Source organism: Cajanus cajan, chromosome 1, assembly GCF_000230855.2.
Source record: "Cajanus cajan strain Asha chromosome 1, NIPB_CcT2T_4, whole genome shotgun sequence".
Lineage (NCBI taxonomy): Eukaryota > Viridiplantae > Streptophyta > Magnoliopsida > Fabales > Fabaceae > Cajanus > Cajanus cajan.
In genome coordinates, this window is record NC_138517.1 from 11,114,390 (window position 1) to 11,140,955 (window position 26,566).

General features: G+C 30.6%; 1 protein-coding gene across 1 annotated transcript; it reads left to right on the plus strand.

Annotated features, from left to right (window-relative positions):
• The first annotated feature begins 2,161 nt into the window (after nucleotides 1–2,161).
• LOC109800295 (ketose-bisphosphate aldolase class-II family protein) lies at nucleotides 2,162–25,738 on the plus strand. Its single transcript, XM_083074868.1, has 43 exons — nucleotides 2,162–2,253; nucleotides 2,381–2,492; nucleotides 8,052–8,127; nucleotides 9,040–9,120; nucleotides 9,202–9,282; nucleotides 9,433–9,509; nucleotides 9,643–9,697; nucleotides 9,799–9,847; nucleotides 10,105–10,242; nucleotides 10,572–10,650; nucleotides 11,277–11,355; nucleotides 11,443–11,489; nucleotides 11,598–11,792; nucleotides 12,481–12,556; nucleotides 12,710–12,790; nucleotides 12,868–12,948; nucleotides 14,291–14,367; nucleotides 14,449–14,503; nucleotides 14,613–14,661; nucleotides 14,851–14,988; nucleotides 15,328–15,409; nucleotides 15,528–15,606; nucleotides 16,884–16,930; nucleotides 17,470–17,681; nucleotides 17,879–17,966; nucleotides 18,132–18,251; nucleotides 18,350–18,468; nucleotides 18,556–18,628; nucleotides 18,728–18,847; nucleotides 18,999–19,067; nucleotides 19,164–19,334; nucleotides 19,423–19,470; nucleotides 19,637–19,778; nucleotides 20,012–20,109; nucleotides 20,705–20,849; nucleotides 20,997–21,085; nucleotides 21,161–21,271; nucleotides 22,592–22,666; nucleotides 23,189–23,254; nucleotides 23,376–23,564; nucleotides 23,648–23,758; nucleotides 24,859–24,939; nucleotides 25,189–25,738. The coding sequence occupies exons 2-43, from the start codon at nucleotides 2,391–2,393 to the stop codon at nucleotides 25,366–25,368; spliced, it is 4,131 nt and encodes a 1,376-aa protein (XP_082930994.1). The 5' UTR covers nucleotides 2,162–2,253; nucleotides 2,381–2,390; the 3' UTR covers nucleotides 25,369–25,738.
• Nucleotides 25,739–26,566: the final 828 nt, after the last annotated feature.

Sequence of the window (26,566 nt, forward strand, 5' to 3'; positions counted from 1 at the left end):
CGCCGAGCGCAATTCAAATTGTGCTAGGCGCGAGACCAAGGGAGGTCTCTGCCTTCCCCACGCTGGGCGCGGGTTTGGGCACGCCGGGCGCAAGAGACTCCTTGGAGTCTCTGCCTGGCATGCGTTGGGCGCAATTATTTATTGCGCCAAGCGCGTGAGAGCTTTGGGCTCTCTGGTTGAGTCCCGTCGGGCGCGGGCATGCTTGCGCCGGGCGCGCTGGCCCCCAGGTGCTCTCTGGTTGTACTGCGCTGGGCGCAACCATGAGTGCGCGGGCGCATAGATGATAATTCATTATATGCTGAGTTGAATTGAGATGGATGAATATAATGTGATGACTAGTAGATAATGTTGTTGCTGATGTTGAGTTGTATCAGTTGTATATTGATGTAAGTTGATATGTTGAGTTGTATCCGTTGTATATTGTTGTAAGTTGCTGTGTTGAGCTGTAAAGTTGTGTTGTGCTGTATGTTGATATTTGATGTTGTAGGCCGCAAGGCTGAGTTGTTGTAGGCCGCAAGGCTGAGTTGATGTAGGCCGCAATGCTGAGTTATTGTAGGTCGCAAGGCTGAGTTGATGTAGGCCGAAAGGCTGAGTTGTTGTAGGAGATCTCCGAGTTGATATGCGTGACGACGTATTGTATGCTTATTGATGATTATGCCGTAAAAATCGACGAGATGTATGTTGATGAAGTGTTGATAGTTGTAGTTGTTCATACTACTTAAATCTTCCTATATGTTGTTCTTTTTATGCTAGCTTACCCTTTTGTTGTTTCTATGTGGTTGAACTGCGATGATCATACTATGTATGGGAGCAGAGCAGGGATAGGTGGTGGTTAGTGGTGAGTTTGCAGCTAGCAGGCGGAGCTGTCTCCTATGGATGTTTTGTTTGTTTTCAGCTACTTGGCATAGTGGCTTTGGATGTATTTTTTTGTATTGTACACCCTAACTCTAGTCGGATTGGGACATTTGTATATATTTATATTTTAGATCCTATATTTATATACTCGTTCTATTCTGTTTAGTGTTTCTGGTGCACTGTGGTTGTGAGTGTAGTGGCCAGCTGGGTCGTTACAAGTATAAATAACAACATGAAAATTTAGAATTAAAAAAAGTAAAACAATCTTTTATAATAAAATATATTTAATTAAATTTATTAATATTATTGGTGTCATCTTGCCAATTATATTTAATAAACCAAATCAATAACTTTATATCATTAAGATGCTACATTAATATTAATTTTTATAATTAAAATAAAATTAAACTTTTTTATAAGCTATATGTATTATCTAAGGAGATACTCTTATTCAAGTTAAGTAAAATTCTTATAAATAATAATTTTCTTATTTAAGTATTTAGGACAAACACATTCTCATGACTAGTACCAAAGATTATTGATTATTTATAATAAATAGTTTAAATTATGATATAAATTATTTTTAATTATTGATAATTATTTTTAAAAATAATTGATATTCAATTCGAAGACAAAAAAAAAATGAAAAGAGCATGTGTTCATAATTTTAGATGATTAATAGAAAATATTTTTAGTTAATTGTGAAACCAACAAGTGAAATATATATTCAAAGAAGAAAAAAAAATACATTAAGAATATTTAAATAATAGAGTAATTTTGTTTAAGACAACACTTACTTCCTCTATACTTATATATAAACAAAACTTTTAAAAAAATTTAAATTTAAATAAAATAAATTTCAACTAGTTCAACTTGATTTAATATTTTTAATCCAAAAATACTCTTATAACAATAAGTAAAAAAAATTATCTATAATAGATATGATTAAAAATATTTTAATAAATATAGCATATATTTTATATAAAATTATGAAAATTAAATGAATTTAACTATATTTTTTTTAATATCTGTGAAATTAAACTTTTTTTACTTATATAAATCCAAAGAAAATACTATGAGACAGAAATAACAGTGATTTTTTTTTATCTTCCAACATTACACTTGTTATAGAAAATAAGTAAATAACGGCACTTATTAGTTACCATAGAAAATATAAAGATAATAACAAGTTTATCGAGTTGAGTTTTTTACTCACGAGTCTAACCAACAGTAACTTTTATGAGTTGACAGTAACTGATTGTGTGTCTGATATGATGATGTCGAATTTTTAATCCTTCCCATAGCGCACGCACTATATATATTATACACATTCAGAGAGAAAAGAGGACAAAACTGAAAAGCTTTTGCAGCAGCGACACCGATTCGCGATCACAAATCGTAATTTCCTTGCTCCTTCCTTCTTTAACTCATGCAATTCCTTTCCCTAATTTCATCCTTTTCCTTTTAACTCTATTTATATCTGCATCTCTGTAACATCTCTCTCTGTGCTGAAATCAATCTGAAGCTTCTCCGCAATGGCGTCTCCCAAAGCGATCGGCTTCGTCGGCTTCGACCAATTCAGCTTCCAGATGGCGTCTTCCGCTATTCGCCATGGCTACCGCGTGCAAGCTTTCGAGGTTCGTTTTTTTAACCAACTTTACATCAATTTCGCATAAATGTGTGTTTTCACCATTCTCAATTCGACTTTTAGATAAAGCTTTGGCTTGGATAAGGCAAAAAAAAAATCAAATAAATTTTCTACAGATTAAAATTAACTTTATATAAAATAATTTATATTTTTAATTTACATTTAAGATAATGTTAAAACTTTTTTCACAAAGCTTCTGAGTTTACCGTTTACCTGTCGTTTAATTTTTTTTTTCCGAAAAAGGATAAGTCGTGTTTTACGAACCACGTTTATTTATTTTCCTTTTTCTTTCTGAGCAGAAATCGTTATTCAAATCACGAATTTAATTAATTTTTTAAAGTAGTAATTACACGTATAATTTAATTATTTTTAAAGTAGTAATGTAAAATAAAGAATTATTTATATAATTTTAAGAGCTGAAAGAATATTTTTGGGAGACAATTTATAACGTATAATCAACTGGTATGATTTTTAATTTGGGATGAACACGCCATTTTGGTGTCATGTCCACGTGTCAGATGTGAATCCATTTATTTTTGTTACTCGAAGCATATGACATGGTGCCACGGTGGTACATGTAGAAGTGTCAAAGGGGTGATCTAATCTTTGACCAACTCAACTCACGGATAAAATAGGTAGAAAAAATGGGGAGAATGCTCCGGTGCCCTCTTATTTGAAGGGGTTTTGGTGCCCCTCAGTACAAAAGTTGGATTTTTAGGGGTAATAAGGTAAATTGATAAATTAATTAATTTACCTTATTGTCCCTAAAAACCTAACTTTTGTACTGAGGGGCACCAAAATCCCTTCAAATAAGAGGGCAACGGAGCAATTGCCAAAAAATGGTGCCACGGTGGTACATGTAGTATGTATCACTCAATTTGCGGGTTGAAAACTGAAATGGACCAATCCAAGTGAAGTGAGTTAACTACCGTTAACTTACGTTCAATTTTTTTTTTTTTTTTATATAAAAAGTTAAGTTTTTTTTTTCTTCTTTGGTTTAAGTTTTCTTGATATCTTATTTAATTATATTTTTCTTTGAATTTATTGTTATGAATAAATTATGAACTAATCAATTTTGATTAATTTATTTTACATCAAATTTACTAAAAATAAAATAAAATTTCAGCTATCCAAACGAAACTAATCATTTTAATATCGGATTGATTTCATTTAGATTAATTAAATTTCTTAGAAAATTAAAATGCAAATTTAAATTATTTTATATTAAATTACATGATTTTATCCCAGAATTTAAATATAAACATATTATTAGAAGAATGTAAAATCAATACCCTATTCAAGTGTAAATAAATGAGTAATGTAAAAATTTGAAACAAATATTTATAAATAATATAAGTAAATATTAGTCTTAGACTTCAATTGTTCAATCACATTATCTAACATTAACATAATTGTTTAACTTAAGCCAAATTATTTTATTTAAATTATTTAAGATCAGTGGAATTATTTGTGTAAATGTGTTTAAGAATTATTATTATTTATTAAATTAATTGGTGTTGTGTTTAGTTATGAAACCTCAAAATTTTGAATTTCAAATCTAAGATGTATAAGAATAGTTCATTTTTAATATTATTTTATTATTTAAAAATTTAAAGATAAAATAATTCAAATATTATATATACAAAAATAAAAATTTATTTTTATATATAGATATAGATAAACCAAATTGCCCAAAATAAAGTTAATGATCAATATAAGTTAAATTATTTAAAATATAAAATTAAAATAACCAACATTTAAAATCAAGTTAGTTGCTTAAATTAGTCGAACACAAGGTAAATTGTCCAAAGTCATGTCGGTTTTACACTTTTGCATTTGTAATTATTACTTAGTAATAAAATAAAATATATAAAATAATAAAAAATAATTAAATGTTTAGTTCGGCTCTCAGATTAATGAATTCGCAAAGTTTCAAGTCGTTATCCGAAACAATGAAGGTAAAATTTCTTTGGTCTGGATTGCATTTGATTCAATAAAAGAAAATCAATCTAATTTAATTGCTTTAATTCGAATTATCCAAATTGATAAACACTCCTACGAATTATTATTATATTGTTATTTGTATTTATATATTTTTTTATATTTTATTTAAATATATTTTTATCTCTTAAATTTAAGATAAATTTATTTTTAATTTTTAAATTTAAAATTAATCTTTTTAATCTTTGTAATTTTTAAAATATTATTTTAGTCTTTATATTCAAACTTTGTTAAAAAATTTCTCAAATATCGTTGTATAAAATTTAGCTAGTTTCAATTAGTAAAAACATCACATTAAACACAACTAATGATGCAAAAATGTCTTAATCATTCACTTTTAAATATGTTATTATTTATTAGTGACTTGAGAGGTTAATTTTTTTTTTTAAATTATAGGACTTAAAAAAATAATTTTAAACTTGAGGGACTAAAAATAAATTTATTTTAAATTTAAGAAACTAAGGAGGGGGGAGGGGAATGTGTATTAATTGAGATTTCAAAAGACAATTTTAACATGAAAAAATATTATGAATTTTTATAGATTTTAAAAGATTTTATAGGAATGTCATGATTTTTAGAATTTTTTTTAAAGACTTTTAAAATTAGGAATTTAATTGAGACTCTGTAATTCAAGTTTTAATGAATTTTGATAGATTATATTATAATATTTTAAAGGATTTTATGAATTTTACATGAAAACGTGGATTTGTGATACTACAAGATTTAATAATAAAAAATATAGCATAAATAATAAAGAAAAGTAAAATTAATATAATTTTTTTTTCTATCTTTTGATAAATATTTGTCTCTATCTTTTAACAAATAATTGACTTTAATATCTTCCTAACTAATATATTTTCACATATTTAAAGTTATATTAACCCTCCATGCATTGACATATTGTCTTCCATGTACTTGAGTCTAAACAATATGTTTAAAAATTGTAAAATGTGATTTAAAAATAGTAAATATCCTCTCAATTGCATTTTTTAAGGATGCATGGCGTAAATTGAAAAATTCATTAATATATATTTCAAAATTTTATATTTCAATATTAAATTTTATTAAAAAAATAAAAATTTTAATTTTATTAATTTAAAGAATTTAACAATAGATAATATTTATTAATACAAATATATTAAAAAATAAATATTGATAAATTATACATCAATTGATACATAAAATAATGATAGGAGAAGAAGAAGAGATAAACAAGAGAAGTGAATAAAAATAGAAGAAAAAGGATATAGAGAAGAAAGAGAGAGAGAGAAAGAGAAACAAGAAAGACAAAAGAGAAGGAGAGAAAAAAAATAAAAAATAAGAAGAGATAAATGAGAAAATAAGATAGAGAAGAAAATAAGAGAGAAAAACAAGAATGATAAAAGATAAGGAAATAAAAAAAGAATATGAGAAGACAAGAGAAAAGACTTAAGAGAGAAAAAAGAAAAAAGAAAAATTATAAATAGAATAAGAAAAAAAGTCATGCAAAATCTCAAATATTTTGGTGAGATTGTTTGAAGAGTGAATTATACTAAAATATTTCACAAAATCTGATATTTAAAATAATTTATTGAAATCTCTATATTTTTGAATATTAACAGACTTTTTTCTAAGTAAAAAAAGTTTTAATTAAATATAACTAGATTTTGATGGATATTTTAAAAAATCCAAATTACCTTAATTGAATACCACTAGATTTTGACAGATTTAAAAAATAATAATATTATTTTAATTAAATACTACATAACTTTTTTATATTAAAAAATCTTAATCGAATATTACAATTTTTTATAATGATTTTTGTTAAAAATTCATTAAAATCCTAATCTAATGCATTTTTCTAAAAATATAGTTAACCCTTTTATTTGTTAAATTTGGCGAGTGAGTTCATGAGTAAGTTTATATAACCTACCAACTCTTAATAAATCAAGTTATAGTGAAATTTTTTTTAGCTTATCCAAAAAGGGAGCATACTTAAGTTGGTTCACTTTTTAAATAATTCTTGATGAGTCAATTGCTCGACTCACTTTAAAGACACATGTATAGAGTATTTTTCTTTTAACCTTTTAAGCAAATTTTAGTTTTAATATAATAAAAGGAATTGTGCATATAATTTTTAGTCGATTTTATCCTTAAATTTTTAAATAATAAAAAATAATATTAAAAATTAATTATTTTTACAAAGATAAGACTTAAATTCAATATTTTTAGATTTAAAAATCAAATATAACACCATTTGATTTATTAAATATTCGTAATTTTTAAATATTTTTATTAAATAAATAAAGAAAAGGCAGGGATGCTTTTGTCATGCAGCAATTTCGAAATAACCAAGACTTTTAAACTGCTTATGGAATTGGTGAAGGTAGTGGTTCAAAACTCAACGGTTTAATTGTAGTTGAACCATAAATTACTAAATAGTATTGTTTGAATTTTAATATGATATATTAAGTAATATTAAATAAAAACTAACTCTATATCAGGTTAAACATGTTTTAGTCTCTATAAATAGGATAATATTTTCTTTGATCCCTCTAAAATAAATTGTCTTCTTTTAGTTCATTATTTATGGAAATGTATCATAGATGATCTTTATTTTCGTAAATCGGGGACTAAAATTAGACATGTTTTTAAAAGATAAAGACCACGACACATTTTCATAAATGGAGTTCAAAAGGGGAAAATAAAATTTTCAGAGAATAATAACAAATATTGCCATATTTGCAGAAATTAAAAATATATTTAACCCTAAAATTTATACCTTCGTAATATTATAAAGGCTTAATAATGTAAATTCCTAACTTTTTAAGAATTTTTAATTTAGGTCCATAAACTAAAAAAGTTTTTAATCAGGTCCTTGATTTTTTACATATATTTTTAATTAGATCTCTAAAGTAAGTAAAACCATAACAAATTATTACTTCTATAGTAGTTTCTAGCCATTACAAATTAACATATGTACTAGAAAATACTAGTTGCTACGTCATTGACATATCATTATCTACTTTCAGATCAGCTAAATTTGTTAAATATTTAACTGAAGACTAATAAAGGAAACATAATCACATATTTGTAATATTTAAAGACCTAATTTGTGCAACTGAAATTTGAGATTAAAATCACACAAATATGATACTTGAAGGATCAAAAATATAATTAAGTACTCCATTTTTGTGTCTTCCAAAAATATCTGTTTGTCAACAAAAAGAAACAGTTAATTATATCAACAACATATATGCATTTGAGTTTATTGTCATTTATATGAACTTCATAATAAGTTGACATTTCTTGTGCAAATCTGTTTTTTTTTGTTGATGATTTTCTTCCCACAGGTTTCACCAATATGTGCATATCGTCTTGAAACAAACCATGATAGAGCAGTATAAATTTGTTAATGAATGAAATTATTATCTTCAAAATAATCCCTATTAAAAATATTCAAATTCTATTGATTTATTGTTGAGGCTAACACAAAAATTCTATTATTAGGATTTTGCAAATTTATGTTTGCTTTTAATTTGTTCAATTGAAATAAATTGTTCTGTAGATAAATGATCCCATCATTGAAGAACTAGTGAAGCTTGGGGGAGTTAGATGTTCAAGCCCTTCGGAAGCAGGGAGAGGTAAATGGATATTTCGGCTATATGGTTGACTGTTCCATAAACTACAGTTTTTTGCTCTGGTTTGTTGTATTAACCCATTAAAAATGAGTTAAAATAGGTTATAGTACATGATATCATTCAAATTTTATAATTTATGTACTTTTGAAATCTTAAAATAACATTGGTTGTTAGTTGTAGTTGTAACCTTAAAATTCATAAATAGCATTTGAGTGATTTGGCAGACCTGTCATCAATTGCAAGCTTAAAGTTTTTCCTCTGCAGAAAGAATATTTGATTTATGCATGGTCATATTCTACTACAGCTGAAGCTTGTATTATGCATCAGTTGGGGAACTTCCAAGTAAACACTTGTGAAAGATGCTTATCTCTAGCTTTTATTCTTGAAACTAAGCAGGCATATTGAATTCAAATCGAATATATTCAACATTATCCCTTAATCGGAATATTATGGACAACTTGTATCTCAAGTTTTGTTTAACTGAAAAGAAAAAACAGGCTCGGTTTGTATCTGGCTTGCATCAAGGAAGGCAAACTTCGGGAATATGTGGCAGTTACTGAATCGAAGAAAGATACACAAGTTTTTGAACTTCCTTTGTCAAGCATGTTGCATTAGAAATAGACACAATCTGCTTTGCCATATTTCATATTACTTAGAGAGCAATATTTCTTTATTTCACATAACTTTGCAGTTAATAACTAGACTTCATTCAGAGAAAGATAATTCTTAAATTAATTATTAATTTTTAATTGGGGTTGCTGTTATTTTCTCTCAGAAAATATGAATGGAATGATGTTGGCATTCTAACTGTTCCACTGGTGTTATATGTTATCGTATACATTGACATTATAGAGTATGTAAATTACACTGTTACATGGACTCCCTAATGCATATATTTCTCTATCTCATTTGCAGATGTGTCAGCTTTAGTTGTCCTAGTATCTCACATGGATCAAACTAAAGATCTCATTTTTGGAGATGAGGGTGCTTTGAAAGGTCTATATGGAGCTTTTTGAACAATATTTACTTCCTTGGATTTTGGTTCATGAAAAGAATATTCATTTTTGGGTTATGCAGATCTAAAATCAGACACGGTTCTTATTATCCGTTCTACTATATTACCATCATTTCTTCAGAAACTGGAGAAGGATCTGGCAGGTAACAGATGTCATGATATTTTTGGCTTTATAAGATGCTTGATTCTTTGTAAAAGGAGTTCCAAACAAATTATTCATTGTCTGCTTCTTTAGGAGAATTTAGTGATAGGGTGTTACTGCACCAAATTAACCATATTTGTTTATCATGTAGAAATTCATAAGATAGCTTATGTTGTTGATGCGTATGTCTCTTATGGGAGATCCGATGCTCTGAATGGAAAAATTATTGTAAGTTATAGTATCCATATTATTTTATATCTATAATTTCTTGCTTAGTTGTAGACTGAAAGTAAATTTCTTTATTTTGATTAGATACTTAACTACTATATCTTGCATTGACTATTGTTGCTTGATCATGTAGATTGTGTCATCAGGAAGACTAGATGCCATTGCAAGAGCACGGCCTATGCTTTCTGGTAAAATTTTAGATCTATTTAGTTACACAGTACTTGAACTTGAAGTGTCATTTATTTTATTTTTATTTGAATGTTAATGTACTGTTGCCTTTTGTTGACAGCAATGAGTGAAAAGCTCTTCACTTTTGAGGGTGAAATTGGTGGTGGCAGGTTTACTTCGTTCTTGCTCTTTCAAAACATAATTTTACCATTACATAAAATTCTTTAATTGAAGCAGTTTTATTTGACCATGCCTTGGTTTTCTTCCCCCTCTTATGAAGTGCAAAACTACATTTTTCATAATTAACTTAGATTATAATCCTAAGATACTTAATATTGTCCATTCCAACCAAAAGTTACTATTATAGGCTGCTGTGTTCTGTTGGATGTGTTAGATTCATTAAATTCATCACCCATTTCCGTTGCAGCAAGGTTAAAATGGTTACTGTGATGCTGGAAGGCATTCATTTTATTAATTCAGTGGAGGCTCTCTCTCTTGGTGCCAAAATCGGAATTCATCCATGGATAATCTATGATATAATTTCCAATGCTGCTGGAAATTCATGGTATGTGTTTAATCAATATGAAATACCTAGACTCTACAGTTAAAAAAACCAACACATAATGTACTCTTGAGATGCTTTAGGCTACATTATTTTTTTTGTTCGTTGAAAAAGAAAAAATTATAAGGTTTCCTATAAAATATTGCAAAAGGAGGTTTATTGCTATCATAAACATTCTCTTTTTGTCTATAAAACCAAATGTTCTTGTATTTGCGCTGAATGCTGATAATAACAAATGTAATATCTACTATTTAATGTAAAAAAATTTCATTAACTGATGCCCCCTCCCCCTCTATAATTGGAAGGTGGAAATAATTTCATCTATTTTGTAGGGTATTCAAGAATTATGTTCCTATTTTGTTGAAGGGAGAGGTTAATCATCAAATTCTGAACACTTACGTTAAAGAGTTGGTAAGATCAATAGATATCTGAAGCAATTATATATTTCACTGCTCTTGTTTAATGGTTATTTCAAAACAGAAGTAGTATACCATTGATTGATAATACTTTTATGTAGAAACCTCAGTTGTGGTTGTGGACTTCTAATAATTTTTTATGATCTCAGAAGGAGGAAATTCTCAAATGGAAAAAATCTAATCAGACTGTTTCTTCTACTTAAAATTCTTTTTATTTGCCTCACTAGAGGAAAGTTTTCAAATGGAAACTACTCATTCAGATTGTTTCTTCTGGTTAATTTTTTTTTCCCTTTCCATTCAGCAGATTTCAAGTTGATTGTACTCTTTGTATATATGTTATGTCATTCCTTTAAACTCAACCTTCTATGTTTTAATCATTAAAAAGTGCATTTGATATTTATGGATGATTTTAAAACACTGTTAAAGAAACCACACAGACTTCAGATATGGTCATAAATAAACACTGTCCGGAATTGATGTAATAAATTGAATTTACTACATGTTATATATAATCCTAACAAAGTGTGTACAAAGCACTGTTATATCATTCTTGTTGTTTTCGTTTTCATTATTGTTATCCTTTGCAAACACTAATGAATATGAATTTTGCTTTATTTCAAGGAAATCATTTTGAATATGTCCAAGTCACTTACTTTTCCACTTCCAATTTTGGCTGCTACTCATCTACAACTTATTCACGGTACTAAATTTGGTAAACCATACAACATTGATCAAAATTCAATAAACTCATTTTTAGTTGACATTGTTTAGAAAATTCTTTTTTCAGGGGTTTCACTTGTTGGTAGTGGAGATGATGTTACATCATTAATCAAGGTTAATTGATGGACATCTGTCTGAGCAGTTTCAATCAGTTGTTTTTCTACTTTTAGAAGCTGTAGTGTTTTTTGTCTTAACATCATTTTATCTTCATCTTCATGACAGGTTTGGGAAAAGGTTTATGGGGTTAACATTTCAGAAGCTGCAAATGCCGATGCATATGACCCCGAGCAACTGGCATCTGAATTTACTAATGATTCTAAGAATGGGAGAAGGGTTGGTTTTATTGGTCTTGGAGCTATGGGATTTGGCATGGCAACTCATTTACTGAGTTCAAAATTCTGCGTTGTTGGTTATGATGTAATTTCTCACTCTCAAATCTTAAGCTATATTGTATCAAACGGATAACAAATTTGCTATTAAATTTGATGATAGTATCTTAATAGTGAGTTGGTTGACCCTTGTAATGAAAATGTTTGTTTGCATTATCAATAACATTGTCTGCTAGTAGATTTTCTATTCTCTATCTGAAATTAAGAAATCAAAAGTCAGGTTCAACTATAATTTTCTGAAAGCACTTGAAAACTTTTTATGTGAGTTTTGGTTGAAGTTGACTTTATTTGTATAAATTTTGTAAGGGACTTGAGTGGAAATAATAGTACCAGTATTTAAACAATGCCAAAATAAAAAATAAAAATTAGCGAAGCCATAATATGATATGCATCAGAATTCAATATTCAAAGCTGATTTGCAGACAAGCATGATTCTTAGGTTAATGATGGTTCTCGACTTATTCCATTATAATGATGAATTGTAATACGTGATTGGGTTTATGTATCTGCATGTACTTTGTCTCTTTACTTCCAACTCATACAGTGGCATTAATTAATGTATGCACTATACATGCAGAATGGGTTGTATATTTGTGTATGGTCTAGAATGTGGGTGTTAGTATATTCCAGCAATGATCAAGCTATTACTTGAATATCATGGAAGAAAGTTGAAATGATTACTATAACTATATTTTATTTTATTTTTTTGTTTCTAGGTGTATAAACCAACTCTTACACGATTTACGAATGCTGGTGGCTTGATTGGAAATTCTCCAGCTGAAGTGAGTAAAGGTAAATTGGTATGAGCTGAAGGCAAAAGAGCGTCTAGTGCTTCTATGTTCAACTTATTTATTTCATTTGGTTTTTGCATGCTATCATTTTGATATATAAGATAACTTGCTAGATTCCTACATGAATAAGTTATTCACATATTATTGCTTCCAGATGCTGATGTTCTCATAATCATGGTCACAAATGAAGCTCAAGCAGAAAATGCTTTATATGGAGAATATGGCGCAGTTTCAGGTGCATATACAATCTTAAATATCCATATTATAATTTCTCTTTATGATTGTACTGATCCTTCTTTCTGCACCATGTAGCTCTTCCCCCAGGAGCAACTATCATCCTCTCTTCTACTGTTTCTCCTGCATATGTGAGTCAGCTGGAGCACAGATTGCATAGTATGTTACTCGTCCAGTGAGACAGTTATCTAATCTGTATTTAGTATCTGAATTTCTTTCTTCCTTTCCTTTTTTATGAAAGTGCAAACTGAACTTTGGCTGGTCAATTTGCTACTTTTATAATGTGGCTTAAATTTTAACAAGAGAATCACGTGTCATACAGATACAAGGAAAATTAGATCACAAAGTAGATTAGCCTAGTTATAAATTCTATAAGAAATAATTCAAGGCAAACTTGCACAATTTATTATTTGGGTAAAAGTTTCTGGCCAAGCAAGAGACATGACAACATGTCTCGTTTCAAAAATCTTCAAGACTCATCTTCTTCATTACGGTGTCATACAAAATGGATAAATACATTCAATCAAATAACTATTAAAGTTCATTTTGCACCAACTTTTTAAAATAAGAAAGCAAGTACTTGGCCTGTTGGCCTTCTAGATCAAATATGTTGGTGTGCAAAAGTTTTATGGGTATACTCTCCCAGTTATGATGTTAATTTGAAATCTGAATAAAGTTCATTTTTCTCTCTATTAAAAAAATGAGAAAATAAGTATTTAGCCTGTTGGCCTCATAGATCTTAAGAAAATATGTTTTTGCATGAAGAGTTTATAGATATATTCTCCTAGTTATGATGTTACTATGAGATTTAACTACTTAACCATCAAGTTGGCTTGATGGATTTTCAGTAAATAATAAATGCCCACTCACACTTGTGAATGCCCCGAAGAGCCATGCAAATTAAAAATGAACCGAAATAGACTGCTTCAATCATAAAGTGTGACACATACAGAAATTAATTTTGTTATATAAATCATAAATTAAAACTTCTGCACATTGGACAATCCCCAGCTCTAAAACATGATTTGTTTCATTTCTATGCCGTGTATATATTTTTTTTCACAATTTTAAGTACATGGCTATTTAAAGCTCTTTAGGCAATTTGTGAGTGTCAAGCGTTTGGTATTTTTTCTAACATCAGATATCTCTGATTTTTAAGAACTGTTCTGATATAATATTTGTTTAAATGTGCATAATCTTATTAGTTTCAGGATTAGGGTGTTAGTGATCAAATTGAGAAGTGTGTTTCCACCATAAAAGTTTGCACGATATAAATTTTATATTTGTAATGCTTTTTTAGACTGACTGAGTAAGAATTCAACATGTTATAGTTGGTACGTTAATGCGATTTCTGGGTTCCAATATATGAACCTTGGCCACGGTTTCCTTTATGATGCTTCTAAGGAATATTGTTTCTTCATCTTGAGTGCTTTTCAGAGTTTATTCCACAGCATGCTTGTGAGGGATGTAGTTTGTAACCATTGACATGATAATAATGCAGATGAAGGTAAGAATTTGAAGTTGGTGGATGCTCCGGTTTCTGGTGGTGTTAAGAGGGCCTCAATGGGAACACTTACGGTGTGAAATTCATCTCTGGCCTTTATTGAGACTGCTTTAGATTTTGTGGACCGAGACACTGATGTAATGAATAATTCTCAGATAATGGCTGCTGGAACTGATGATGCTCTGAAGAGTGCTGGTCTAGTCTTAGCAGGTAATAAGTTCTTATCATGATAGAAGTGAAAATGTTATTTTAATTATGGGTTTAAAGTAATTTAAAAAAATAATTTTATAGTTAATTCATGTTGCTTTTTTGTTATCAGCCTTGAGTGAGAAGCTTTATATTATCAAAGGTGGTTGTGGTTCTGGAAGGTACTTACTAATTTACCAATCAATTATTTTTTTATTTATTGTTCTCCTTTGACCAATATTGATACTTATTTATGCATGAAACTGGTAATGCGATGTTAATTCTGATTGAAGGTGACCCTGAAATTGAGTGAACGTAGGAACATCAGTTCCAATGAATGTATAATAACATTGTTTCAAATTGTTCTCTAGTGGTATAAAGATGATTAACCAATTGCTTGCTGGAGTTCATATCACCTCAGCTGCCGAGGCAATGGCATTTGCAGCACGGTTGGGTTTGAATACAAGACTGTTGTTCGATTTTATTACAATTAGTGGGGGAGCTTCCTGGTATGTCTCTTCTATGAAGTGGTCACTTTGTTCTCTAAAAAATTATGAAGTCACTTTTCCTTTTGATTACCTTTTGATCAATTTGTGATGTTTGTAATTCCATCTTTTGAGGTTATGGTTGTATTTATGGCTTCTCTATAATACTGTGTTTATGGATATTTCGAAGGAATTTCTGATACATTGCTGTGTATTTTTGTCTCTCATTTTTGGAGGATTTCTTATCCTCCTCTAGTTGTATTTTCTCTTCTTGCCTTCTATTACATTATTTTTTGGAAAGACACATCCATAGATTGAAGAGAAAATCTCAGTGCTTACCTTAAGAGATGTCTCATGTTGCAGGATGCTTGAAAATCGTGGCCCACACATGATTGACAATGATTACACACCTTGTTCAGCACTAGATATCTTTGTGAAGGACTTGGTAAGAAATAGCCTATTCCAAAGCCCAAGCAGGAGTCTTGGTCACCAACTATATCTTTATTTAAATAACATTATAATATTGTTTTAGTAATTTTAGTAATATCTATTTTCATGTACAGGGAATTGTCACTCGTGAATCATCATCGTGGAAAGTTCCACTTCACTTATCAACTATTGCTCACCAACTGTATCTGGCAGGTGCTGTATATTATTTTGAATCATAATGATGCATACAGTCTCATGTTTCCCTTAACTTCAACTTGGCCATTCCTATTACCGATTTTAATTGACAGAAGTAAAAAAAGAAATTTGAATAAATCCTCATTCTATTGTGGGGAGGGGGAAGGAATAGGAAGACTTATTTCAAAACTTAAGGAAGAAGGAAAAGAGGGAGGAAAACATGAAGGATCTTTTATTCATGACCTTATTTTCAAAGGATCATCTTATTACTTAGTGATCCTGGTATCACAAATGGTTGGACAACTTGTTGAGGTCTTTCTGCATGTGATGCATCTCAATATGACAAAGGATACATCTTTTCCAATACATAAATACTAAGTCACTAGAAGTGGGATGCTAGTAATTAATTTGAGTTGTTTGCAGGATGATGTCTTGAGTCAAATGCTCATGTTATGGTTCTGCAAAACATTAGACAATTAAATGATAGAAGTTAACTATAAAGTTTTCAGAAAATGATACATAATGAAAGTTAATGAATCATTTAGTTCCTAATTCAACTTTTCGATTTACTACACCTGAACACTACATGTTTTAGTCTATGTATGAACAATTTTTTTGTTTCAGTCTTGTTAGTTTTCTCGCAGTGTAAAAACTGTCACAAAATGAACACATAAGGACTAAAAAAATTACTTGTATTGGGACTAAAATGTAGACGTCTTAGGTATAGGAACTAAAACAAAAAGTTAACGTAGGTATAAGGACCATATGATTAATTAAACCCATAATAAAAATAGGAAAAAAAGTTAAATGCATAATTTGGCCCCTATATGTTTTGCGAGTTCTTAATTTGGTCCTTATAAGTAGATGAATAACAGTCCTACATGGATAGTTAATCCCTAGTGCATTCTCAATTTAATCTCCAAGTGTATAGCACATTCTTAATTTGATTCCTATACATGTATTGTATTCTTAATTTTGTCTGTTATATTTACTACGTTTTACATTTTTAACAACTAAATTAAAAGTGCTCTACATGTATAAGAATGAAAGTAAGAATGTTTGAGTTAAACAGTCGAGGTAGGACTGTCAGAGACAGCATCATGATGGCAGAGACTAAATCAGTAAAGTTTGCATAGGAATGTATAGGGATTGATTTAATAGGGTTATACAAGTCAAATTGAGAATCCTTGACACTTAATAGGGACTAAATTATGTGTTTAACCTAGGAAAAAAAAAAGACTTTCAGGAAACTATAGGGAGAATTGCTTGCTCAGACTTGTAATGCTGCCATACAGGTTCTGCTGCTGGTTGGGGACGGATTGATGATGCTGGTGTGGTCAAGGTATGAGCAACTAACGTCAATTGATAGAACCTCTGTAGTTGTATACTATATTTTAGTTTTTTCTGCTGTGGTCAGTCCTGTTTCGATCTTCCTATGGGTCGGTTTTTGAATAGAAACACGTTTGCTGATCCACGCGACCTATTTCACGTGCCCCAAAATTGTGGACTTCGACTTTCTTCTCCTTCTCATGGTCTCACACCCTTTCTTTTCTCGCTTTATTCCATTTCTATCTTCCTAGTTTGTCTATTTGTTGGTGACTTGGTTCCTTGTTTTCCCCCTACTTTGCTTTTTTAACCCCTTTTCACTAATCATCAGCAATGACAACTTTGAAGTCATTAGTTATAATTTAGTGTTCCTAGACATTAAAATTCTGAAGCCCCAAGATGATTTTGTCAATGAAATAAAAAAATTAGATTATGCTCTTCTCCCCCCTATCTTAAGACTCTGGAATCACTATTTACATATGATCTAAATTTGTTTATTCTATGATAAACACAATGGCCAGAATAACTTAGGAGGCTGCATCAAATTTTGTACAGGTTTATGAGATGCTAACTGGTGTTAGAGTTGAAGGAAAACTCCAGGCTCAAAGGAGAGATGTCGTATTACATTCTCTTCCACCCGAGTGGCCCCAAGATCATGTTCTTGATATAAAAACACTAAAAAAAGGCAATTCAAAGATCTTAGTTGTTTTGGACGATGATCCGACAGGAACACAAACTGTTCATGATATTGAAGTATTAACGGAATGGTAAGTCTATTTCATTTTCTTCTGTTACTATCTCAAACCAAATTACCAAAACACTTGTATTTCTTTGGATTAGTATGTGCTAATTTTAGTCATTTTCTCAATTAATAACAATTTTTCATCATGAGATTGGAACCAAAAGCATGATCTTCTTGAAGAGAATCTCAAGTTATTACTCAATTAGACATGTTCCTCTGCAGGACCATTGAGTCACTTGTTGAGCAGTTCAGAAAAAGTCCAAAATGCTTTTTCATTTTGACTAACTCCAGGTCACTGAGTTCTGAGAAGGTAAAATCTTAACCCACATGCACCAATAATTATAAGTGCCATACTATAAATTACCTAAAAAACAAGCTGATGTTTGAGCCTCATGTCCCAACCAGAGTTCAAGCTACTGGATATTTCGATAATCTGTAATGTCAAGTTCTTAAGTTTATGGTTGATCTTTGGCAGGCCAGTGCATTGATAAAAGAGATTTGCAGAAATCTAGACACTGCAGCAAAATCAGTTGACAACATTGATTATACTGTAGTTTTGAGGGGAGATTCAACTTTACGTGGTCATTTTCCTGAGGCAAGGATGATGAATTTTAGCTCAATAAGTATATTTTAATCAATAATAGTGTCAGTCTTGCTTCAATTTTCTAAATGACACCAGATTTCTGTGTACAGGAAGCAGATGCTGTTGTTTCAGTATTGGGTGAAATGGATGCATGGATAATTTGCCCCTTTTTCCTTCAAGGAGGCCGTTACACTATTGGAGACATACACTATGTTAATGATTCTGATGTGTATGTCTTACCATTCATGATCTAGCCATAAGGAATTTGAAAGGGATATAAAATTAGAGTCCTGTGTATTTAACTTTTTGTCTGCAGGCTTGTTCCAGCAGGGGACACAGAGTTTGCCAAAGATGCTGCCTTTGGCTACAAATCTTCAAACCTGCGTGATGTAAAGCCTCTGATCCCTTTATTGACTCAATCAATCTAACTTATATTTTCATACTGTGGATAAATTCTAAATTTTGAGATGCTTTTTATCCAAACATAGTGGGTAGAGGAGAAGACAAATGGCCGAATACTTGCAAGTAGTGTTGTATCTATTTCAATTGAACTTTTGAGGAAAGGTGGTCCGGAGGCAGTTTGTCAGCATCTATGCAATTTGCAGAAGGTAATGGTATACAAATTAGAGATATAGTTATTGCATCTTAGTTTGTACATGTTTATGTTCTAAGAGTAGAATACTTAGTCTAGGTAAGAAATTACAGATACAAAGGTATATTCAATCTACTTACTATGATTGTGTCTTTTGCATAAAGCAGGGGTCAATATGCATAGTTAATGCAGCTAGTGAAAGAGACATGACTGTATTTGCACTTGGAATGATCAAGGCAAAACTTCCTTCTTCTCCTTCATGTTTTTTTGTCCCTTTTTGCTTGTTTTGTTATTGATTCAAATGTTCTTGGACTGTATTCTCTTATTAACAGGCAGAATTAATGGGAAAACGTTTCTTGTGTCGCACTGCTGCTAGTTTTGTTTCTGCCCTTATGGGAATCATCCCTAAGCCTCCGATTTTGCCTAATGATCTAGGAATAGCAAGAGAGAGGAATGGTGGTTTGATAGTCGTGGGATCCTATGTTCCAAAAACTACAAAGCAGGTGATAAATGAAATCAAGATTGAAATCTAATCTCTCAAGCGTACCCATTTTCTAATTTTGGCTTATGCTTGTAAGTTGTAATTCTCAGGTTGAAGAGCTCAAATTACAGTGTGGTCATTTCTTAAAAAGCATTGAGGTGATCAACATTCCAAATTTCTTTTCATCTGTTTTCATTGTTAATTGTTCTCTCATGGAGAGTGATAATAAAAGTTTATTTAGCAAAAACCTTCATTTTTATGCCTATGTAGATTTTTTTTTTAAAATTTCATTTTCTGTTCTCATAAGGGTTTTCTTTGTAATAGGTATCAGTCGAAAAACTTGCAATGAGTCACATTGAGGAGAGGGAGGAGGAAATCAGTAAAACAGCTGAATTAGCAGATATATATCTTAAAGCTCATAAAGACACTCTCATAATGACCAGCCGAAATCTCATAACAGGAAGAAGTTTGTCTCTCTCTCTCTGTCTCTCTTTTAGCTTGTTTTTTCTTCTTTCCATCTCTTGCTTAGTTAGAGATTATAAGTTTATAACTGTTTTTGCATTGAAGATCAACTCTGAGATAGCTTACTAATGTTTTTTGTTTTTTGTATGTTCAAAGCAAAGTATAGTGCATTTAAAGGGGAGAAATATAAATTTATATCCCTCAGTCTAATCTTCTGGCTTATTTTCAAATGTGCAGCTGCTGCTGAGAGTCTGGACATTAACTTTAAAGTGAGTTCTGCTTTGGTGGAAATAGTGAAAAGAATAACTACAAAACCTCGCTATATAATTGCAAAGGTACTTCATGTTTAAGGGACCCAGTGAATATGCATTTTGATACGGAAAATGAGATATTTCCTTTGTCCTATTTTCCTTTCATTCTTTTGAGAAATAATCACTGCTTTATATGGTCAATATTGCATATATTACCGGCATAGTCACACTGATCATCCAGGCATTCCAAGCACACTTCATATCAAAATCATGTTGTTGGCTATGCTTTATCATAATGTTGATTGACATGAGAAATGTATTGTCAAGGAATTCACTAAAAAAATTTAGAGGCAGAGAAGTAGAAGTTGACACTTAGGTTTCATGCTCAAGAAAGCAAGAAATTTGTTCAAAAACATTTTTGCTGTTTAATTTGTTACCAGATATTTTATAGGAAGTAATATTTAAAAGCCATTTAATATGTATGAAAAGACTTCATTGCATATCCATTTTTCTTTCTCCATTTTTCAAGTTCAATAAAATAGTTTTGCACACGTTTGGTATTTAATCAGAAAATAAAGTTTGAAACCATAAAACCCTACCTCATATTTATTCTTATCCTTTTTGGCTGTGTCCCATGTTTTTAATCATACACTGACATGACAAATAGTATATTTTCTAGGGTGGTATTACGTCTTCAGACCTTGCCACAAAAGCCCTTGGTGCAAGATGTGCGAAGATAGTTGGACAAGCACTTGCTGGTATTCCCTTGTGGCAATTAGGCCTTGAAAGTAGACATCCTGGAGTTCCTTACATTGTCTTCCCTGGTATAATTTTTGTAATTTCATTTTCCTTTTTTCTTACTTACAGTTTCTATTTTCTAACCAAATCTGAGTATCTGGTGCTGCAAAATCTATATCTTCCTATATTCTTCAATATATTTCATTTTATCAAAGATAATTTGCTTCTGGTAGGTAATGTTGGTGACAGCACAGCATTGGCAGAAGTTGTGAAGTCCTGGACTTGTCCAATCAGTCTTGCATCCACAAAAGAAATTCTTAATGTAAGGATCATCTGGTTCACGGCTTTGCAACTGATTTTCTCTTTCTTCTTATACTGTTTTTTTTTTGGCTTAAAGAATGCTGAAAGGGGTGGATATGCTGTTGGAGCATTTAATGTCTATAATTTGGAAGGAGTTGAGGCTGTTGTTTCTGCTGCTGAGGAAGAAAAAAGTCCAGCTATATTACAGGTCAGGAACAGTCAGTTCAAAATATTGATTTTTATATATATCCCTTTCTTTACTGTGAACATAAATTATGTGATAACAGAAAAACAGGGGGGTGGGGTTGAACTGGTACTGGGAAGAAAAGCTAAATATAAATCAACAGTTCTAGAATCTATGCTTGTTGATGGGAATGGTGTAGAAACATAATCCTAGAGTACTCCTCTAACTAGGGTTTCACTTGCTCTCAACAAAAAGGAAGTTTTAAGGTTTTATAATTGCTCAAAAAGGTTTGATTAAGGCACCTAAAGGGTATTTATAATAAATTTCTAGGACAAATCCTAATTAAATATAAAATCTTAGATAAATTCTAATTAAAGATAAAATTCTACTCAAATGTTAGTTTCCTAAAATATGAAATCATAATCATATCAAATTAAATCGAAACTCTTAACATACCAATATTTTCCTCTAAGATCGATTAAAATAACAAAGGAAAAATCCCTAAGAGTGATGAAAGAGGAAATATAATTTTTCTAAGGATTGTGGGATAACCCTGGTATGGCTGACAGACCTAGTTGCTAGAGACTAAGATGGCCTGGATGTCTATAACTGCAGAATCTGAGAACAGCATTTTGATAGTATGGCTGTATGTATATGGGGCTAAAGGGATGGCTTCTGTTTCATTTTCTTTACAATTTATCTGCTGCTTGCTGAGCATTAGTATAAGACTCTTCAAATGAAGACAGTGAAAGATATTTCTGTAATGCTGCTGGGTAAATCACATGATATACTGTATTCAGGATTAGTTTTTTTTTTTTTTTATTTATTTAAATTTTCATTTGAATATTGAGCTAGTGCTTAGATTCTGTCAATTTGTGCTCACAGATGCCTTATTGTGGCTTTTAGACTATCTTTTTCCTTCAGTTGGTTGTTTTTCTTATATCCAGTACAACATCTTCCCATCCTATAAATTTGCACTATAATAAAAAATTTGAAAACGTTAGAGGACTTTTATAAATTTCTTTTGATTCTCTAGCTAATATTTTGATCCTTGTGAAATTCATTTTGTCAGCCTTTCATTATATAACACCTCCATGATCAAACCAGTTTGAGAAGACAGTGGAAATTTATCCACTAAAGACAAAGTCCTTTTATTCATATTTTCATATTTCTTGAAGAGTTCTGGATTATTTGTGAAGCAACTATTCTTCGTCCTTTAATTCCCCGTAAATGTTCTAATGTGAATCATATTAAATGACTTCTTGAATGACTCAAAATTCTATTATTTTGTATAAAATCTTTGTTCCCTCTAAAATTCTTCTGAACTATCTTTACAATTTTCAGATCCATCCAGGTGCCTTGAAGGACGGTGGAAATCCCTTGGTTGCTTGTTGCATTTCTGCTGCAAAGCAAGCCAGTGTAAGCGTCATTATATTATTTGAGGTTAATGGAGATCTAAAAAAACAAAAATGCAAAGTTCTCTGTCAATGTGGAACAAGATGTTTGATAACAAAGTTAAGCTCTGAAATGAAATAAATGAATTTTTAATCTTGAAAATCTTAAAAATTGAATTTTTATAGTTTGTGTTTACAATGTTGTGGATGAATGAAAAGAAACTAGTATCAGTTAATAAAGCAAAGAGGGCGTTTTATTGAAGCAACCCATAGTTATCATTACATTAATAACATGTTCTAGGTAAAAGGAACAGTCTTTTTTAATAGAGTAGAATGTTTTCATCCTTATCTATTTTATTATTTTTTTAAGGTATGAAAAAGCACAACTTAAACATCTGTGAAAATATTAAACTAGGTATCTGATAAATAGTTACACTCGACACTTATGGGTGAGGAGAGCACAGAGGCCTGTATTTAGGTTAGTAACCAATTAACCATTAGTTGAGTGTCTGTAAAGTTCACTGCTTTTCATGTTCATATGTGACAGGTTCCCATTTCTGTTCACTTTGATCATGGAACTTCAAAGCAGGATCTTGTGGAAGCTCTTGACCTGGTAATTTGCATAAACAATTAACCTACAGAATCATTTCAATCTCAAAGATGATGCAACATCCATTTGTGGTTACTTATTGCTATGTTATTATCTCAATGCTATGTGAATGTAATGATTCCAGGGATTCAGTTCTGTGATGGTTGATGGTTCGCATCTTTCTTTCAACGAAAATGCTGCATACACAAAATTTATATCATTACTGGCTCACTCAAGAGATATGTTGGTTGAAGCTGAGCTAGGAAGATTGTCAGGAACAGAAGATGATTTAACTGTAGAAGAATATGAAGCCAGACTAACAGATGTTGATATGGTTGCTACCTTTTGCTCTATGCTACTCTAAATTTTCTTTTGTGCTTGTGCTAAATTTATTTCTGCTTGTTACATTAATTTCAGGCATCAAAATTTATTGATGAGACTGGCATAGATGCTTTGGCAGTGTGTATTGGCAATGTACATGGAAAGTACCCTGCAAGTGGTCCAAATCTCAGATTTGATCTTCTTAAGGTCATAATACATTTCTGTTTGTATTCTACATGTTTTTACTGGCAAATTTATCCAAAAATATAATCAAAATAAAAGGTCCAGACCATAGCTGATCTTCTATGTGATAAATTTTGGGAAAATTGCAAAATCCAGAGTTCTAGGTTGAATATTTCCAATTCAAGAACAACTAGTTAAGAATGTTCAAAGACTGGTGCTCAAGAATATGGTGTAACGACTTATCTACGTAAATTTTCAGCATGTTTATCACAACATGTATGTGTGTGCTTATTATAAACACTTTTTAAGGTTTGCATTATAGTTGCATGTTCTAGATTTAGTGACCTAAAAGCATCTTGAGAATACCTATTTTTCATAGTCTTTTCAATATTCTTAAAAATTTACCTGTTTATATCATTATGAACAAATCACCATTATGAACTTTGAAGCATGAATATCTAACATCTTTTGAGAAATATTGTTGGCATTGATTGCATTCAACCTTCAAGTGTTTCAAATTTGGGTTCATTTCCTTGCAAAAGGTATTTAACAACTCATCTAATCATTTAATTAGGGTTGTTTGCGTGGGTTTCTCCTTGCCCCTGCATTTGTTTTAGGACAGCGTTTCCATTTTTCACATGCGAAAATCTTTAACTCCTCACTATTCATTTGGGGATGCATTTTGAAGGGTTTCTCTTTGCCCCTACATACGTTTAAGGACTGGGTTGTGTTCCTTTGATTTTCTTCTGGTGGCTGGCTCTTTGCATTCTTTTAGTTTTTTATTTTATTTTATTTTTATTTTTATTTTTATTTTTTATTTTATATATATTTGGAGGATATCTTGCTTCCCTCCCTTGATTTATTTATCTTTCTTATAAAGTTTCTTCCTTATTAAAACAAGAAAATTCTTAATCGTTCCTTATTTAACACTTGAGAAGAAGTTTCCCTAGGTAAAGATAGAAAATGGGAGATATACTAGGACATAACATTTTGTGTTTCCGCCCCTGAATTGGGTTTTCTGGGGTGGCGGTTGCCTCATGTTTCTCAATGGATTGACATTTAATTTAACCCATACGTGAGGTTTTGTTTCCAGTTGTGTAATTCTGACATTGTACAACATTTAGGAGCTACACGCTTTGAGCCTGAAGAAAGGAGTTTTTCTGGTGCTTCATGGTGCGTCTGGTTTGAGCAAAGAACATGTCAAGGTACAGTTGCATAATTAATAGATTTTGGAGGTTGACTTTAAGTTTTTGTACGTCATAGTAACATTTACCTGTTACGAGCATTGAGCTGAAGGTACAGTTTTAATGCGTCTCAGATTTTCTTAGTTATCCTGTTATCCTTTATATTGAAATTCGGGTCCCGCAGAATAACATTTATTTGTGATAAGCGATGATTCTATTAGTTTATGCACTTTATATTGCTAATCATAAGAGCTTCTTGATTCCTGACAGGAGTGCATAAACCTTGGTGTTAGAAAGTTCAATGTCAACACCGAAGTAAGGATAGCATTCATGGACTCCCTCATTACCCCCAAGAAGGATCTAGTTCATGTTATGGCTTCTGCAAAGGAAGCCATGAAAGCTGTGATTGCAGAAAAGATGCATCTCTTTGGTTCAGCAGGAAGGGCATAATTTCTGTAAATTTATTAGCTAGCCATATTGGTGACTATCATCATCATATTATTTTTCTATTATATTGTGTTGTGGTAAGGAATATCACTGCCTCATGTATCCATTATTTCCTTCAGTTCAATAGATGGTTTCTAAATTTCTTATTTAGTTGCCTTGTCCTTGGGTGCACTGGTTTATACTCATGACCACAACAGTGATTATTATTGTGTAGAGAGGAGAAGGATAAACTCATGAAGGCGAAGTGCCCTCCATAAAATTTGAACCATTATGGTGATTAAAAAATCATTTTTGTAAAATGATAAATCAATTTTAATGTTTGACCTATGGTTTGAATTATAAAATAAATGGTTAAATATGTTTATGTTCTTAATTTATATTTTTTTGTAATTCACTTTTAATCCTTTCCATAAAATGTTTAGTCCTTGTAATTGTTTTTAGTATTTATTATTATGTATAATTGCATTGACAATCATGTGACTAGTGAACTACTAATTTAATATGATCTTACATGATAAAATGTTGGGTCAAGATATTCTTTTGGGAGTTTTATAAGGTGATACAAATGTTTTGGTGATATAAAACTACAAAAGAAAAAGGTTTGAAATTTTGAAACGACTCGCAATACACAAATCAGAAATCCTTAACTATGATCCAAACCCATTAGGATGGCAATATAGGAAAGGTATTATATTACTTGTCTCAATAATTGTTTTGAAAAAAATAGATGTGCTCAATGTCATACTCGTATAGATAGCAATTTTAATTTTATATTGATATCATTTGTTGGAATTCTTTGGGTCTTAAAAAAAATGTTGGCACTGACTACTTTTAAGATGGTTGTAGAATCAATATTCAAATCATAAATTGAAGGGGTCATTTATTAAAACAAGATTTCTCTAAAATATATAGAAGTATTAAATTCCATACAAAATGTATTATAATTATTATAATGATGTGTTTCCTTTCTGATGATTGATGTAAGAATAGAAAATATATTTAGAAAAGGAACTAAACATTTCTTTTATAAACACCAAATATTATAAATCGTGCTATAAAAAAATCTTTATGAATATATAATAAAAATTAGAATCATAACCACATTTTTTAAGAAAATTTTTTATTGATCAGATTCTAAAAGTTTATTAAATTATAATAAATTGTTACTCACCAAACTATCTTTTACAATACTAGTAACAAA

What these genes read in the sequence shown, in the direction of transcription:
- LOC109800295 (XM_083074868.1), top strand. Translation starts at nt 2,391, where the DNA reads ATGGCGTCTCCCAAAGCGATCGGCTTCGTCGGCTTCGACCAATTCAGC. An exon ending in ATTTCTTAAAAAGCATTGAG is followed by an intron (nt 19,471 to 19,636) that starts GTGATCAACATT and finishes TCTTTGTAATAG; the next exon opens with GTATCAGTCGAAAAACTTGC. An exon ending in TCCTTACATTGTCTTCCCTG is followed by an intron (nt 20,850 to 20,996) that starts GTATAATTTTTG and finishes TGCTTCTGGTAG; the next exon opens with GTAATGTTGGTGACAGCACA.